This window comes from Cavia porcellus, unplaced genomic scaffold, assembly GCF_034190915.1.
Source record: "Cavia porcellus strain 051 isolate PalLab524CR breed Dunkin Hartley unplaced genomic scaffold, mCavPor4.1 scaffold_14, whole genome shotgun sequence".
NCBI lineage: Eukaryota > Metazoa > Chordata > Mammalia > Rodentia > Caviidae > Cavia > Cavia porcellus.
The window spans coordinates 62,551,532-62,564,681 of NW_026947497.1; the positions used below are offsets into that span (position 1 = coordinate 62,551,532).

At 45.6% G+C, this 13,150-nt stretch overlaps 2 protein-coding genes across 15 annotated transcripts in view; both read left to right on the plus strand.

The window, feature by feature from the left end:
• The window catches only part of Topaz1 (testis and ovary specific TOPAZ 1), a 237,008-nt gene extending 234,278 nt beyond the window's left edge, over positions 1–2,730 (plus strand). For all 8 annotated transcript variants that reach the window (XM_063261001.1, XM_063260998.1, XM_063261003.1 and 5 more), the window contains one exon: positions 2,393–2,730. In XM_063261001.1, coding sequence (XP_063117071.1) covers positions 2,393–2,612 — 220 coding nt within the window. In that variant the 3' untranslated portion in view covers positions 2,613–2,730. The remainder of the gene's footprint in view (positions 1–2,392) is intronic.
• Positions 2,731–4,860: 2,130 nt separating this feature from the next.
• Positions 4,861–13,150, plus strand: part of Tcaim (T cell activation inhibitor, mitochondrial) — a 28,490-nt gene continuing 20,200 nt past the window's right edge. Inside the window, exons 1-3 of one of the 7 annotated variants that reach the window (XM_003476873.5) lie at positions 4,861–4,948; positions 12,145–12,214; positions 12,532–12,667. In XM_003476873.5, the coding sequence (XP_003476921.2) occupies positions 12,186–12,214; positions 12,532–12,667 (165 nt within the window). In that variant the 5' untranslated portion in view covers positions 4,861–4,948; positions 12,145–12,185. Of the gene's footprint in view, positions 5,012–5,040; positions 5,675–12,141; positions 12,215–12,531; positions 12,668–13,150 lie in introns of those variants that run through there. The other 6 variants (XM_005006830.4, XM_013160315.3, XM_013160316.3 and 3 more) reach the window with 6 other exon arrangements.

Genomic DNA, 13,150 nt, shown 5'->3' on the forward strand with positions numbered 1-13,150 from the left:
CCTTCCAGGCATGGTGGCACATACTTATAATCCCAGTGCTTAGGAGGCTGAGACAGGAGGATTGCCATGAGAGGCCAGCCTGAACTACACAACAAAATCCTGTCTCAGATTAAAAAGAGAAAAAGAAAAATAGGCTTATTTGAGGCGTAAAACAAAAACAAGGGGCTAGAGATGCAGCTCAGTGATAGAGTACACGCTTAGCATGATCCCCAGCACCACTGCTCTGCACACACACACACAGGAATACTCAGTAGCACTGGGAAATGTGTCAGTGACTTCAAAGTTAGATGTTGAAAGAAATGGGTCTTTATGTACTTAGGTAACTATCTCCTGTTTGGAAATCTGTACCTAAAGTGACCATCTTTTTAGTCACCCCCGAAATAAGGACCAGGTCTAAAAGAGAGATGCGTGGTAGTTAAGTTCAGTGGAGAGTACTGTTGAATAAAGCCTTCAGCCGATCTTTATCTTACAGTGTTGTTACACATGCATAAATATTATGATGTAGATGTTGGACTAGTGTGACACCTTTTCAAGTCATTTGTTTCAAAGTCCCAGACTTTTGACTCCTGCAACTCAAATTTCTTGTTAGCCTTGTCCAGGAACCTTGTAGTATCAGGAAGGATTTCCTTCAGCTCTTGAGAGCTTGGTGGAAATCTTGCTTCAGTTTATCAGTGTTCACAAACCCCATGGTCGGATTGAACTCTGTTCCATCTTAGTTATCTGTTACCACTTAAGACTATCTCAAACCTATGGGGTTGACCAGTGAACATTCTCTTCATGTCTTTGTGTCAGGAATTTCAGAACAGATTAGCTAGATGTTCTGGCCCAAGGTCTTTTATGTGACTCTAAGTTCTTTACAGTGAAGTTAGGAGCTATGGTCACCTGTGTGACTGGGACTGGAGGACCCCTTCCCTGGATGACTCGCTCACACACCTTGAAAGGAAGCCTCAATGCCTAAATAGCTTTCTAATCTGTTAGCTAACTTCTCCCAGACTAATGCAAGAGAGAGACTGAAGTGCACTTGTGACCTGTGTCAAGGAAGAACTGTGAAGGGTCTGAAATTCTGCTTACATACAAGCTACAAATTAGCCCTGCAGTAGTTTGGTGCAAGCTAGCCTAAGAGACAAAACTCTTGTGTGAGAGACAGGGGCCTTTGGTGTTTAAACCCCACTAAAATTATTAGCCTTCTTATAACGTTCAGAGAGCTCTCTGCTGGGACATGGGGCATCCAGAGCTTTCCAGTGCCTGCACACAGGCAATTTCTGTTTGTTGTTGAATTTGGGGTGTTTCGTAACCCTAGTTCCTAATGTGTGACACACCTAGATCTTTGATCTTATCCAAGCCAGTATGATTCCTTTTGGCATTAAAATGCTGTGCCTTGCTTGTTACATGAATCTCTGTGAGAATTTTGTTCATCTTTAGACTTTGAAACACTGCACACAGTTGGCACATGCCCAGAGCACCCTTCTAAGCTAGGATGTAGGAGAAAGCACCTGCTGCTTTTTCCTCTTTAACACTGCTTCTTGTGCAACTTACACACCAGTCTTGCACACGCCTCCTTTCTGTCACCAGCAGGCTGCATGGTGATGGCAGCGTAGCCCAGATCATACTCAAAAGGTGCTGCGCCAGGGTACTAAGAGCGGGAAGCACGAACATGGGGATAAAGTGGTTCCTATCTGCAAAGCCCCTTTTCTGTTGTACTTCCCATTCCATAGCACAAAGGAAAGGCTGCTAGAACTGTGAATTTTGTGCAAGTACACACAGGCACAATTCGTGGCAGATGGATCTGATAGAAATGCTAGGAGAACATACATTCTGAGACTCAGTAATTACTATCACCTTTAATTAGGCAGGACTGAAGAAAACCAGAAATGTAACAGAGACGCATAGCTATAGAGTTTCTGTTACCACAATTAAGTAGGTGTTAAATTGTCGCTGCTATCTAAAAATAGCCAATATCAAGATAAGCTAGCATATTGTTACTAAAAACTTCATTACATAGAATGTTTATACAGTATAATGAGTAATTGTATAAACATCCTTTGCAAATACAAGGATATAGATAATAGACTGTATTTTAGATCAGTGATTTTCAAACCATTAGCTGCAGCCCGTCTCATGATGAAATCAGTGTATCCCAGCCAACATTACTAAACATGTCACCATTAGGGTAAGTCTTGCTTCAAGGAACGTTAATTCTACACATAAAGCTGTGTTACTGGGTCATAATATAAAATGCCCATCTACTGTGGGCCATGGTTCAAACATTTGAAAGCCACTTTTAAAAAAATAAAAGGACTATGATAGTTTTGAATCAATAACTTATCTCTTTTGAAGAAATCATAGTGCTGCTTTTTAGAGTTTCTGACTTTGTGAACTGTTTGCTTTACAGATGTGAAGAAAACAAGTCTCGGAGCAAGGATGATTATCAAGCTGCAGTCAAAAGATTAATTTTGGCTGCTCGCCTATCGGACCCAAAGCTTTTCATTAAGCACATGACCGTCAATGTTAACAAGGAACAGGTTTACAGTTTGGAACACTGTTCTGCCCTGAAGTGGCTGAAAGAGAATATGAAATGGGCCGGAAAGGTTTGGCTTTTCAGTAACCGTTAATAAAGGCATTTCTTGGGTTTTTTTTTAAGTTAGTTAATAAAGGTGTTTCTTGTTTTTAAGGTCAAGTAATCATTGTTGACAATAAAAGGCAATAAAAATAAAGGTTGTTTTCACTGTATTGAGTTTTTATACTTCATGTTTTCAGGCAACAAAGATTCTTACTGGTATATGTAACTCATACTAGTTTTATTTACACTGAAAATGATTTTTTAAATTATGACTTCACTTTGGGAGAATCTAAATACTGTATGGTAAACCCCTTTTTATTCTGAAATCTGAACAATGAAAACAGAAACTGAACACTGCAGCATTTTGTAAGGAAAAATAATAGAACTTTTTGGAGGGGAACCTTTAGGAACATCAGATGGGTTTAGTGTGTATTCAGTTAAATCTCAAAGGCTACTGTGCATCTATAATCAAAAACAGTAAAGTAATACTGAGATGACTGGAGCACTGAAATTCCAGACTACCCTCTGATCTACACCAAAAAAATTTACTTCACAGTTTTCCTTTAGTATAGCTGAGATGCTCTGAATTTTTGCAGATTTGTGATTTATGATACATGTGACTAAAAATATTTAAAATACCACTAAATATCCAAACAAGGATTGTATGGAGATCTCATAGCTTTGTTGGACAACTGGTCACCACTTATATACAGGCTTGGAGAATTCGAGTCATATGCTGAAATGAACCCATAATTTAGGACATTTTGGTATTTCCTTTTAAATGCATTTAGTTTTGGCATTTTCGAGTCTTCTGTCTCTTCACCTCGACTCCCCTTTCTGAAGAAGCCCTCTAGTGATATGTTTTTTGGATAGGATTGGCTTGTGGGCTTACCAAAATGTGATCAGGACAAGTATGCATTGTGGGAAAGAGATGTGGAAGTGGTAAATGAGTGGGCCACGCTTGAGCTAAAGTGTCAGATTCCACCTAAAAGCCGGCCACCAGACGCAGCTGATGTACATCAACTCCCTTGCCACAAAAGCTCCTCACCAAAGACAGCTTGTCACTTGCACTTACTGATCTGAGTCTGCAAGCAGTTGGCTTCTCTGCTGATGCAGTGGCTTTGCAGCTGCTTCAAAGTGCTCCCAGAACAGCCTCAGCTCACCTGAGGGCACCAAGCATCCTGTTCTCAGGAGCTCACAGCCTGGATCTGTGGTGTGGGTGTTGCTTGCCTCTGAGAATTTAACCCCTGACTGATTGGGCAGAAGATGGTAATACCATGGGTGGGGAGCAGCTGCGGGGACAGATGAAGTTTTGCTTGCCTCCGGACAGCTTTTGCTGGGTTCCTAACGGACCACGGACTTGCACCCTTCTGTGACTTGCCCCCCCCCACCTCCCCTTAAATCGTAAGATCATTTAATTAAAGTCTGAATAAGGCAATAAAACAAGCGCTATGGCTGGGATTGGGTTTATAGTAAGGTTAGCATCCTTGGGATGAGTCTACAATCCGTCCCACAAGAGAAGGAAAATTAAATCGGCTTTGGGGCGAGTTGCGGGCTGTCTGGCCAGTAAGGCACGGGTAGCGAGGACCCAGGAGGCCGGACCCGCGCGGAGGCGGCGAAGGCCAAAGACACAGAGGCGCTGTCGCCGTGCGAGGAAGACGCAGGGCAGGGGGATTTTCAAGGCGCAGGCGGACGGGCGGACACCTGGGGCCCGGCGAAGTTGCGAGGCTGGTTCAGGAAAAACGGGCGTCCTGCCTACGCGTGACGCCGGCGCAGAGGGAGGAAGGTGGAAATCCGTCCCTGATCTTCCCAGTTTCTGCAGGATACCACAGCTACGGGAGCGAAACAAAACTAAGGAGCCGATGCCGACGGCACAGAACGCTTCACATTTAAAACTGGCCAGGAATGAGGCGGCCGCGCTTAGGAGGACGTGAGCCGCCGTCGTCTGCACCCCTCGCCAGAATACTCCAGGCTCAGTGGGCCGTTGAAGCCAGAAGACCGCTGGTTTCCCCGAGCGGTCGGGGGGGTGGGGTGGGCGGGGCGGTCTGCGCATGCGTTCGCGCAGCGCGTGCTCAGTCGCTCATCCCGGGGCAATTGCCTCCTCTCGGCCACTGACAGGTAGGGGGCGGTCCCTTGTGCGGATGTCCGCTCGGAGGGGCACGGCGGAGTGCGGGCCTTCGCCACTGGCTGCGCGCTGGCTCTTTGGGCGGGGAACCGACGCATTTCAGCAATGAGAGTATGGCGTGCGCCCACTCCCTCTGGCCCGGGGCGCCGACGTGCTGGCCGGCGGGTTTGGGGGCGGGGCTTGAGGCCGGAGGCGGGCCCTGCGGCTGCTTGCGCGTGCGCCCTTGCACGGCCGGGCAGAAGGAGCGAGCGTCTTCACTCCGGGTCAGAACTCCCACGGATCCGGGCGAGGGCCGTGAGGCGAGGGCGGACGGGCTGACACCTGGGGTCGGCGGCTCGGGGCGCACGCGGGGGTGTGGGGGTCAGGCGTAGACCTTCCCGGCCCGTGGCTGGCGGGAGGCGCGGAGGGGTTCGGTCTGGCGGGGGGATCTCGGGAAGGCGGACCGCAGCCTGGATTTACGCCAAGAGGATGGCGGCGCGCGGACACGGAGCGAGGCCTGCGCGGGGCGGGCGCGGCGGCGACTGTCTCTGAGGGACCCGAAATGCGTCCTTACGCGTGTTGCCCCAGAATTGGGATTTCGCATCGATTTAGCCGCCTGTCCACCAAATTTGGTTTGCAGCTGCGCCGAGGGTGTACTGCCTCACGTGCTACAGAATTTAGGTGAAAATTAGGAATTTTGTTTCCAGAAAAGAGAATCCGGAGATGCTGGGAAGCGCGTTCTTTGGGCCCTTCCCTACCCCCGCGGGGCGGTGGTCCCGGGCCAGCCCTCGTCCCTGTGTGCCTGGGTTCCCGTATTCCTTGATAGTTCCCGGCTTGGATATCTCCATTTCTCTCTCCTTCTCCTTTCCTGGATTCTGTGTTTTTTGAGTCCTGGAATTGCGTTCACGGTTTTTCGTTCCAAGTGCTGTCAGTAGGACCTGGTACTTCGTGTCCGGGAGGCCCCTGAAGTCCCCTTGAGGGACAGGTGACCCGCCGTCACCTGCCCACTGGTGAGCTGCCAATAATTATTTATATACTCGATCCTATTTAAAAAGCGGTCAAAGCCGGGCATAGTGGCTCATGCCTCTAATCCCAGCACTCGGGAGGCTGAGACAGGAGGATCGTTGAGAGTTCAGAGGCCAGCATAGGCTACAAAATGAGCTCAAGGCCAGCCTGAACTGCATAGCGAGACCCTGTCTCAAAAAGACGAAAGAAAAAAAAGCAATGTTTGTTTGTGGCAGGCCTGCACGCCTTTCGCAGTGGAAGGCTGAAGGGCGCAGAGGGGAACCGCTCTGGTGGGATTTCCAGAAGCCGCGACCTCGATCCTTCTTGGGTGTGGATGCCCTAGGCGTTAGGAGCTTTCTGCCGCCAGCCGTCGCTGTGCAGCACTGTTCTATCTGCTGACAGTGATGGGGTTTTCTGTGTGAGAGTCCTCCTGTAAGAGAACATCAGAGCTGATCTTTTGAGGGCTTCTTAGCAGGCGTACTTTCGGACTAGATTAAAACTATCTGGTTATCAGATTTAAGATTTCATTTTCCCAGGACCTGCGTATTTCTTTTTGAAGTAATAAAATTGCCTTCTCGGTCTTGCAAAGCCGAGGACTAAACCCAGAACTGCGCCACATGCAAAAGCGGACAGCTGGCCTCAGGATTTAGCTTAGGGGCATAAGCACTTGCCTGGTAGGTGAAAGGTCATGAGTTTGATCCTGGGGAGGGGGGGGGGAGCAGGCTATGGTAGTGGGCCCAGACATCCTCTCCACCCGGAGTTTCATTTTTTTAAATCTAAAAATTAAATTTAAAAGTAGGTAAACCAAGCCGAGTGTCATGGCGCATATCTGTATCCCAGCCCTCCTGGGAAGCTAAAGCAGGAGGGTAGCCAGAAGTTTGAGGCCAGCCTGAACTACCTGGGACTGTGTCGCACAAAGCCCAAAAAAAGGGAAAAACGTAGAGGCAGCAAGAAACTAGCGCAAGAAACAGTTTTAAATCTGCATTTGATTTTTAGCACTTGACTGTATCTAAGTTTATATTTAACAGGTATTTTTAAAGAGTCTAACATTAGAAGTTTCCTAACAGACACCCCAGAATTCTGTGTCCCTAAAGTAGTGGTTGTCAGACTTGAATGAGTTGAAGAGCCCCAACCCAGAGCGCTGGGCCCCACCGGCTGATTTAAGAATCTTCCTAAAGGTTTTTTCTTTTTTTCTATGATTAGCTCTTTTCTCTTTTCCAAAACTGCAGCCTGATCAGATCACAGCTTTCACTCTGTCCTCAGAGCATAACTGCAAGTGGGTACTCAGTTTCCATGGACTGTTTTGTTTTTTTGGTCCTGGAGATTGAACTCATGACCTCAAGCTTGCCAGGCAGGTACTTATGCCACTGAGCTAAATCCCCACCTCTTGGTCTCTTAAACAGGGCCAGCAAATACACTTTTAATTTTTCCAGTGATTTTTATAGGAAGTGATTATCTCAGAATAATTTGGTTTTGTCGATAGCAAATAAAAATCTCAGAAGTCTTTAGGCATTTTCCTATAAATTAGTCAATCCCTGTTTCACCAAAATTAGTTTTTTTAAATTTAGTAGTAGCCATGTTAGCTCAATGTGTTACGGTTTTTTTGTTTTGTTTTGTTTTTGAGAAAGGGTCTCACTACGTAGTTTAGACTGACCTTGAACTCTATGGGGCCTACGTTGACCTCGGATTTGTCATGATCCTCCTGCCTCAGGTTCCCAAGTGCTAGGGTTACAGGCATGTATCACCACACCCTGATTTAGGGATCTCTAGCTACATCCAGATTCCCAGGCTGTTTGCTGCCATGGAAAATGTAACCCTTCAAGCCCCTAGACATTTGCTTCTTAAACCCAAGAAAGCAACTACAGGATTGGTTTGTTTTCCTTAGGGTCTTATCATTAAGGCTTTTTTAATTGTAGAAAGTTCACTGCTGATCATTTCAAATCATTAACATGCTGAGAAAAAGTGCACGAGAATGTGCACCTTCCCCCAAGGCTTGCTTGCCTGTGAGCTGGAAAACATTGAAGAAACGTGCGGTACACAGACTGCTATGAAACACTGTGTTGCCCAGAGGATGGGGAAACAGACTCAGCACCTTCGCCTGCCTGTGCTCAGAGGAGGTGTGGGAGGCAAGATGGGAACAAAGGTCCTTTCCACCTCCATCCCACTCCTACTCCTAGCTATCACGCATCCTTTCCATGTTGCATCTGCTTCTGTGATCTCTGCCTTACATTGGCTTACGTCAGCCCAGTCAAGTAGAAAGGAATGTGAGCTTCAAGTATTTTAGTTTTCTAATAGTAAATTACAGAACACGGTTAAGACTTGGTTGTGGGGCTGGGGATTTAGCTCAGCGGCATAAGTGCCTGCCTTGCAAGCAGGCAGTTGTGAGTTCGATCCCTGGTACCAGTAAAAATGAAAAAGACAAAGAAAAAGACTTGGTTGTGTTTTACATGGGAGAATGGGTGGGTGTTACCTTGAACTGGACTCAGGACCTTGAACATGCTAAGTAAGTGAGCTACACCTCCAGCTGTATTGTAAAAAAGTAAAAGCATGAGGTAGTGTATCCCTCAGTCCCAGCTACTCAAGAGGCTGAAGTAGGAGGATCTTGAGTTCAAGAGTGGCCTTGCATTATAATAAACAGGTGAAATTAAGCTTAATCATCTCAGCTGTAGCAATGTAAGATTAAGAGCTACTTTGTGTTCCTTGTATTGGGGCTTCTAAATCCTTTAGGTAGTTGACCCCATCTCAAGCACTGTACTCCATTGCCCCCAGTGGCTGGTTCCCTTTTAGACCACCCAGGCCCTCATTCTCATTCTGTTACTCTTCTGAAGTAGAAAATCACTCACAGGAAAAGCAGGTAGAGCCAGGCGTGGTTGTCACCCTGTCACCCCAGCAAGCTGAAGGCAAAAGCAGGAGATATAAGTCCAGCTTTGGCATTTTAGAAACTTAGCAAAACCCTGTCTCAAAAGTAAAAAAAACAAATTTTTTTAAGTTTTGGGGAATGTAGCTTAGTGCAAAGGCCTTAGGTTCAATGCCCAGTACACATGTGTACACACACACAGGCAGGTAGGAAATACCTTCTGGTGTAGTATTTGTACACCATGAAAGACTGCTTTCCCATCATGTGGGGAAATCTTGAGCCATTTGTAGGAAAATGGATGCACCTTGAGACCATCGTGTTAAATAAATCAGACATAAGCTTAACTATTGCATGATTTCTCTTACATAAGAAACCCAGGCTGTAAATACAGAACAAAATAAAAAATAATGGGAAACAGAGCTCTTACTCAGATAGGAGGGGGCTCAAGTGATGGAGGGAAAGTGAGGCAGAGACCTGGATGAAAAATCTCAGTGTGTCCTGCACATGTGCCACCGCCCACTGGGAATGTGATTGTCCAGCACTGCAAACATGGACCAGTAGACACTGAAAGAAAATAACTTTTCAACCTCTAATACCCTATTGCTAAAAGTTTTCTAAATTTGGAAATCACAGTTCAATGGTTTACTATCACTGACTTTGAAAATACAAACATGAGGATTTGTTGCCACATTTCCAAGCATTAACACCCGCGAAGGACCGTGGTTCATGTGTCTCGGTGCCAAGTGCCTGAACACCAGTGATAGTTGCCAGACCATCTCATTGGGTGGCTTTTTGTTATCAGTGAAAAGTCTGGTAAAAAGGATCATGTCCCTTGGTACCACCAGTGGTTCAGGCCGCCCGGCTGGATCTTCTGTAAATCCATCATCCAACCCCAGAGCTGCACTCACGCATGATCCATCCTTCTCCCCAAAGCCCTGCCTATGGGCACATGAGACTTTGGGGAGACACCTAGATATGAGCCATAACAATACCCTGTGATTGCAAAAGAAATAGCAAATGAACTTATTTTTCTGGATATATAAAGACCAGTGCTCTGCAGAATTGTAAATTTGGCTTTATTTTTAATAGAAATGATTATACACCATGCTGTATTATGCTGTTGTATGCATGTTTTATGTTCCAGATTGAGCATCATTAAGGAACCTGAGGATGTAGCTCCATAGTGTAGCACTGACTTAGCACCCGGGGAGAGAGAAAAGGAAGGGTGGGTCTGTGACTAGGATACTGGGGTGGGGGGGGGGGCAAACATCAGGGTGTCTGCAGGTTTGCTGTCCAGTGACAGCCAGGCAGTCTTCTTGCCCTCAACTGAGCTCATTCAGTAGCATCTAGGCAGCTAGATGGCCTGAATTTTCTTAGTCAAATGAAAACAGGAGGGGTTGGGGCTCTGACTCAGTGGTGGAACACTTGCCTAGGACATGCAGGTTGGAAGCACTGCAAAAATGAATGAGTAGATTGTATGCCAAAAAACCTTTGGCTTTTTTCAAGACTATATTTCATGTGTTCTTTGTAAATAAACTAGGGACTAAGAAAAAAAAAAGTTAAAGGCCTTAATACCCTGCCACCAACTGACAGCCATCGCTGACCAGTTGGCAGAGACTACTTTACTTGAATGTCTTGCTAAAGGTCTAATGCAGAAGAACTCATTCATTCATATCTGTTTCTCTTTTTACCTGTTTGACTCTTTAAAGTTAAAACTTTTATATATATATATATATTTTTTTTTTTTAACTGAGAATCAAACACAACCTTGTGCTGTGCCACTGAGCTGTATCCCCAGCCCAAAACTGATTTTTTACAGTAAATTTAGGTTCACCACTCAATTAAACAGAAAATAGAGTGTCCACGTGCCCTCACAGTCTGCGCCCCACACCACTTGGTGCAGGGTGCCTGTCAGTTACTCCACACAGTCCTGTCATTGTCACCTAGGGTCTGCCCTAAAGAGATCACCTTTGGTGGTGTGCAGGACGAGTTTCCACCACTGTGGTTTCATGAGCAGAGTTCTGCTGCCCCAAACCCCTGGACTGCGACCGTTCATTTTCCCTGCGCGGCCCTGGGCAGCCACCAGTCCTTATCCTGTCTTTTCGCAAATGTCTGTAATTGGAATCCTGTCGTCTGTGGCCTCTTCAGATTGGCTTTTTTTCTTTTTAGTCATATCCAGTTAGGTTTCCTCTGTGTGAGTTTTGAATGAAGCTTCTGTAAGTCCGGGTGTGCAGGTTCTGGTGTGGACCTGCACTGGCAGTTCTTTGGGGAAATACAGAGGGCTGCTCTTGCTGGAAGACGAGATGAGCATGCACTTGTTTTGTCAGAAGCTACCCTGCTGTCACGCTTGGCGCCCTCACCCACAGTAAGGAAAGCTCCTTTACCCACACCCAAGGCACCGCTCAGTGGTTTTGGGTTTGGGTCGGGGTCATTCTGTCAGCTGTGGGTATTACCTCATTGTCTTGATTGCACTGTCTTGATTGCCGTGGATGCTCAGCATCTTTTCATATGGTTGTGTGCCACCTGTGGTGTCTTCTTGGTGGGTGCTGTTCAGGCCTTTGTCCATTTTTCAACTGGATTATCTTGTTGAGTAGAAGAGTTTATTGTCTGTGATGGATAACTGTCAATTAGCAGATGTGCGTTTTTCTCCAAGTGAATGGCTTTTCTTCCATCACATCTTTCACAGAGCATAAGTTTTAAAACTTAATGTGCAGTGTATTATTTCTTTCATGAATGATGCATTTGGTAATTTTTTTTTCTTTTGGACCAGGGATCAAACTCACGACCTTGCGCTTGCTCAGCAGGTACTTAATGCCACTGAGCTAAACCCCCAGCCTGGTACCCTATCTAAAAAGTCATCTGCATGCCCAAGGTCATCTAGATTTTTTTCCAATTATCTTTCTTTCTTTTGGCAGTACCACACTGTCTTGCTTACTATAGCTTTGGAGTAAATCTTGGCTCAAATAGTATCAGCCTTCTCACTCTTCTTCACTATTCAGTTGGCTACTCTGGATCTCTTGCCTCTCAATAAACTTTAGAATCTATTTGTCAGTATCGACAGAACTACTCAGATATTGTATTGGACCAAATTTCCAACACACAGCCAAGAAGGAGAGGTTTATTTGCCTAACAGTTTTGGGAAATTCAGTCCATGTTTGGCTGGCAGAAACATCATAGCAGAAGGGCCTGGCAGAGCACAGCCACTTAAGCTTTATGGTGCCTAGAAGGCAGAGCAGGGGAACAGCACCAGAGAACTGAGAGGATGGATACACCACCCAGGGTTCCCCCTCTGTGATGTACAACCATTCAAGTTGCAGTGCAGTGTAGCTGACTCAATCTGAGAAGGATTGTATTGGCTCTGCAGACCAAGTTGCGAAAGACAGACATCTTGACAGCATTGACTCTTGTCCAGGAATATGAGATACCTGTAACCGCTTAATTAGTTCTTCTGTTTCTTTTACCAAAGTTCTGTGGTTTTCCTCATCTAGATTTTGTACATGCCTTGTTTGGTTAATACCTAAGTATTTCATTTGGGGAGGTGGTACTGTAAAGGGTAATGTGTTTTTAATTTCAGATTGCACTTGCTCATTTGTGGTATCTGCTTTCCTTTTTAAGCAGTTAATGAATGCCTGGAAGTTGGCTTCCATACACATTCAAAAATGTTCCGCCACCTGAGACCTTTGAGGAGGTAAGCTTCGCGCATTGGTTTTTCACTGCAGGTCAGAACAAAATACTGTGTACTTTGTAAAGAAAGCTCATCATTTGCAGTGAAGCCAGTTAGTATTTTAATGTGGGTTGTGGACGAGAAACGTTACTATTGCTTAATATTTCTCATTGCGTTAGAGGAATGTGGAGCCACTGTTTCTATAATGTAAGAGATTTCCAAAGACTGCAGTTTCTATTTTGCTCCTCCAGTGTTTTCCCTGCAGAATAATTTTAACTTGACTGTCACTTTCTCGTTGAGATTGTGTTCATTGAAAATAACCAGCCACATCTCTTTACAAGGTTCTGTCCCGAGCAGATCCGCCCCCATGGGTTCCACTACTCTCGGGCTTTGTCAGGAGCAGAGGCTGCCACTGCCCTAAGGCCTTTCTACTTCGCCGTCCACCCAGACTTCTTTGGACAGCACCCCAGAGAAAGGGTGAGCTTCAGCTTGTTAGTTTATTTCCTTTACATCAAGTGTGATGCAGAGTCCTTTAAGTTTGCGTTATCCTGTCATGGCCATGCAACTCGTGCTTTGAACCGATGTGAAATACAGAAAACACTGAGTTTCAGATTAGTAAATTTACAAATTAGTGAAAATTCAAAATACTAGTAATGGATAATATAATTTTTTTAATGAAAGTTGTTATAATTTATGTGGGCACTAAAATTGTCATGTAAACTCAAGAGGACTAGAAATCATGTTTTCATTTATGTTTTTACATTTTCCCTTTTTGTAATGCTGGGGCCTGAACCCAGTGTCTCACCACTGAGCTGAATCCCCAGCCCCCAGCATAGCCTTCTCTCTCCTATGTGCTGTGAAAGGTTAACCAGTGAGTGAGGGTTGCTTAACCCTGCACATTCCAGCTAGGCCCATGACTGGCCCTTGGAGATCAGAATGTCCTGCCTGCTGAGAATGAAC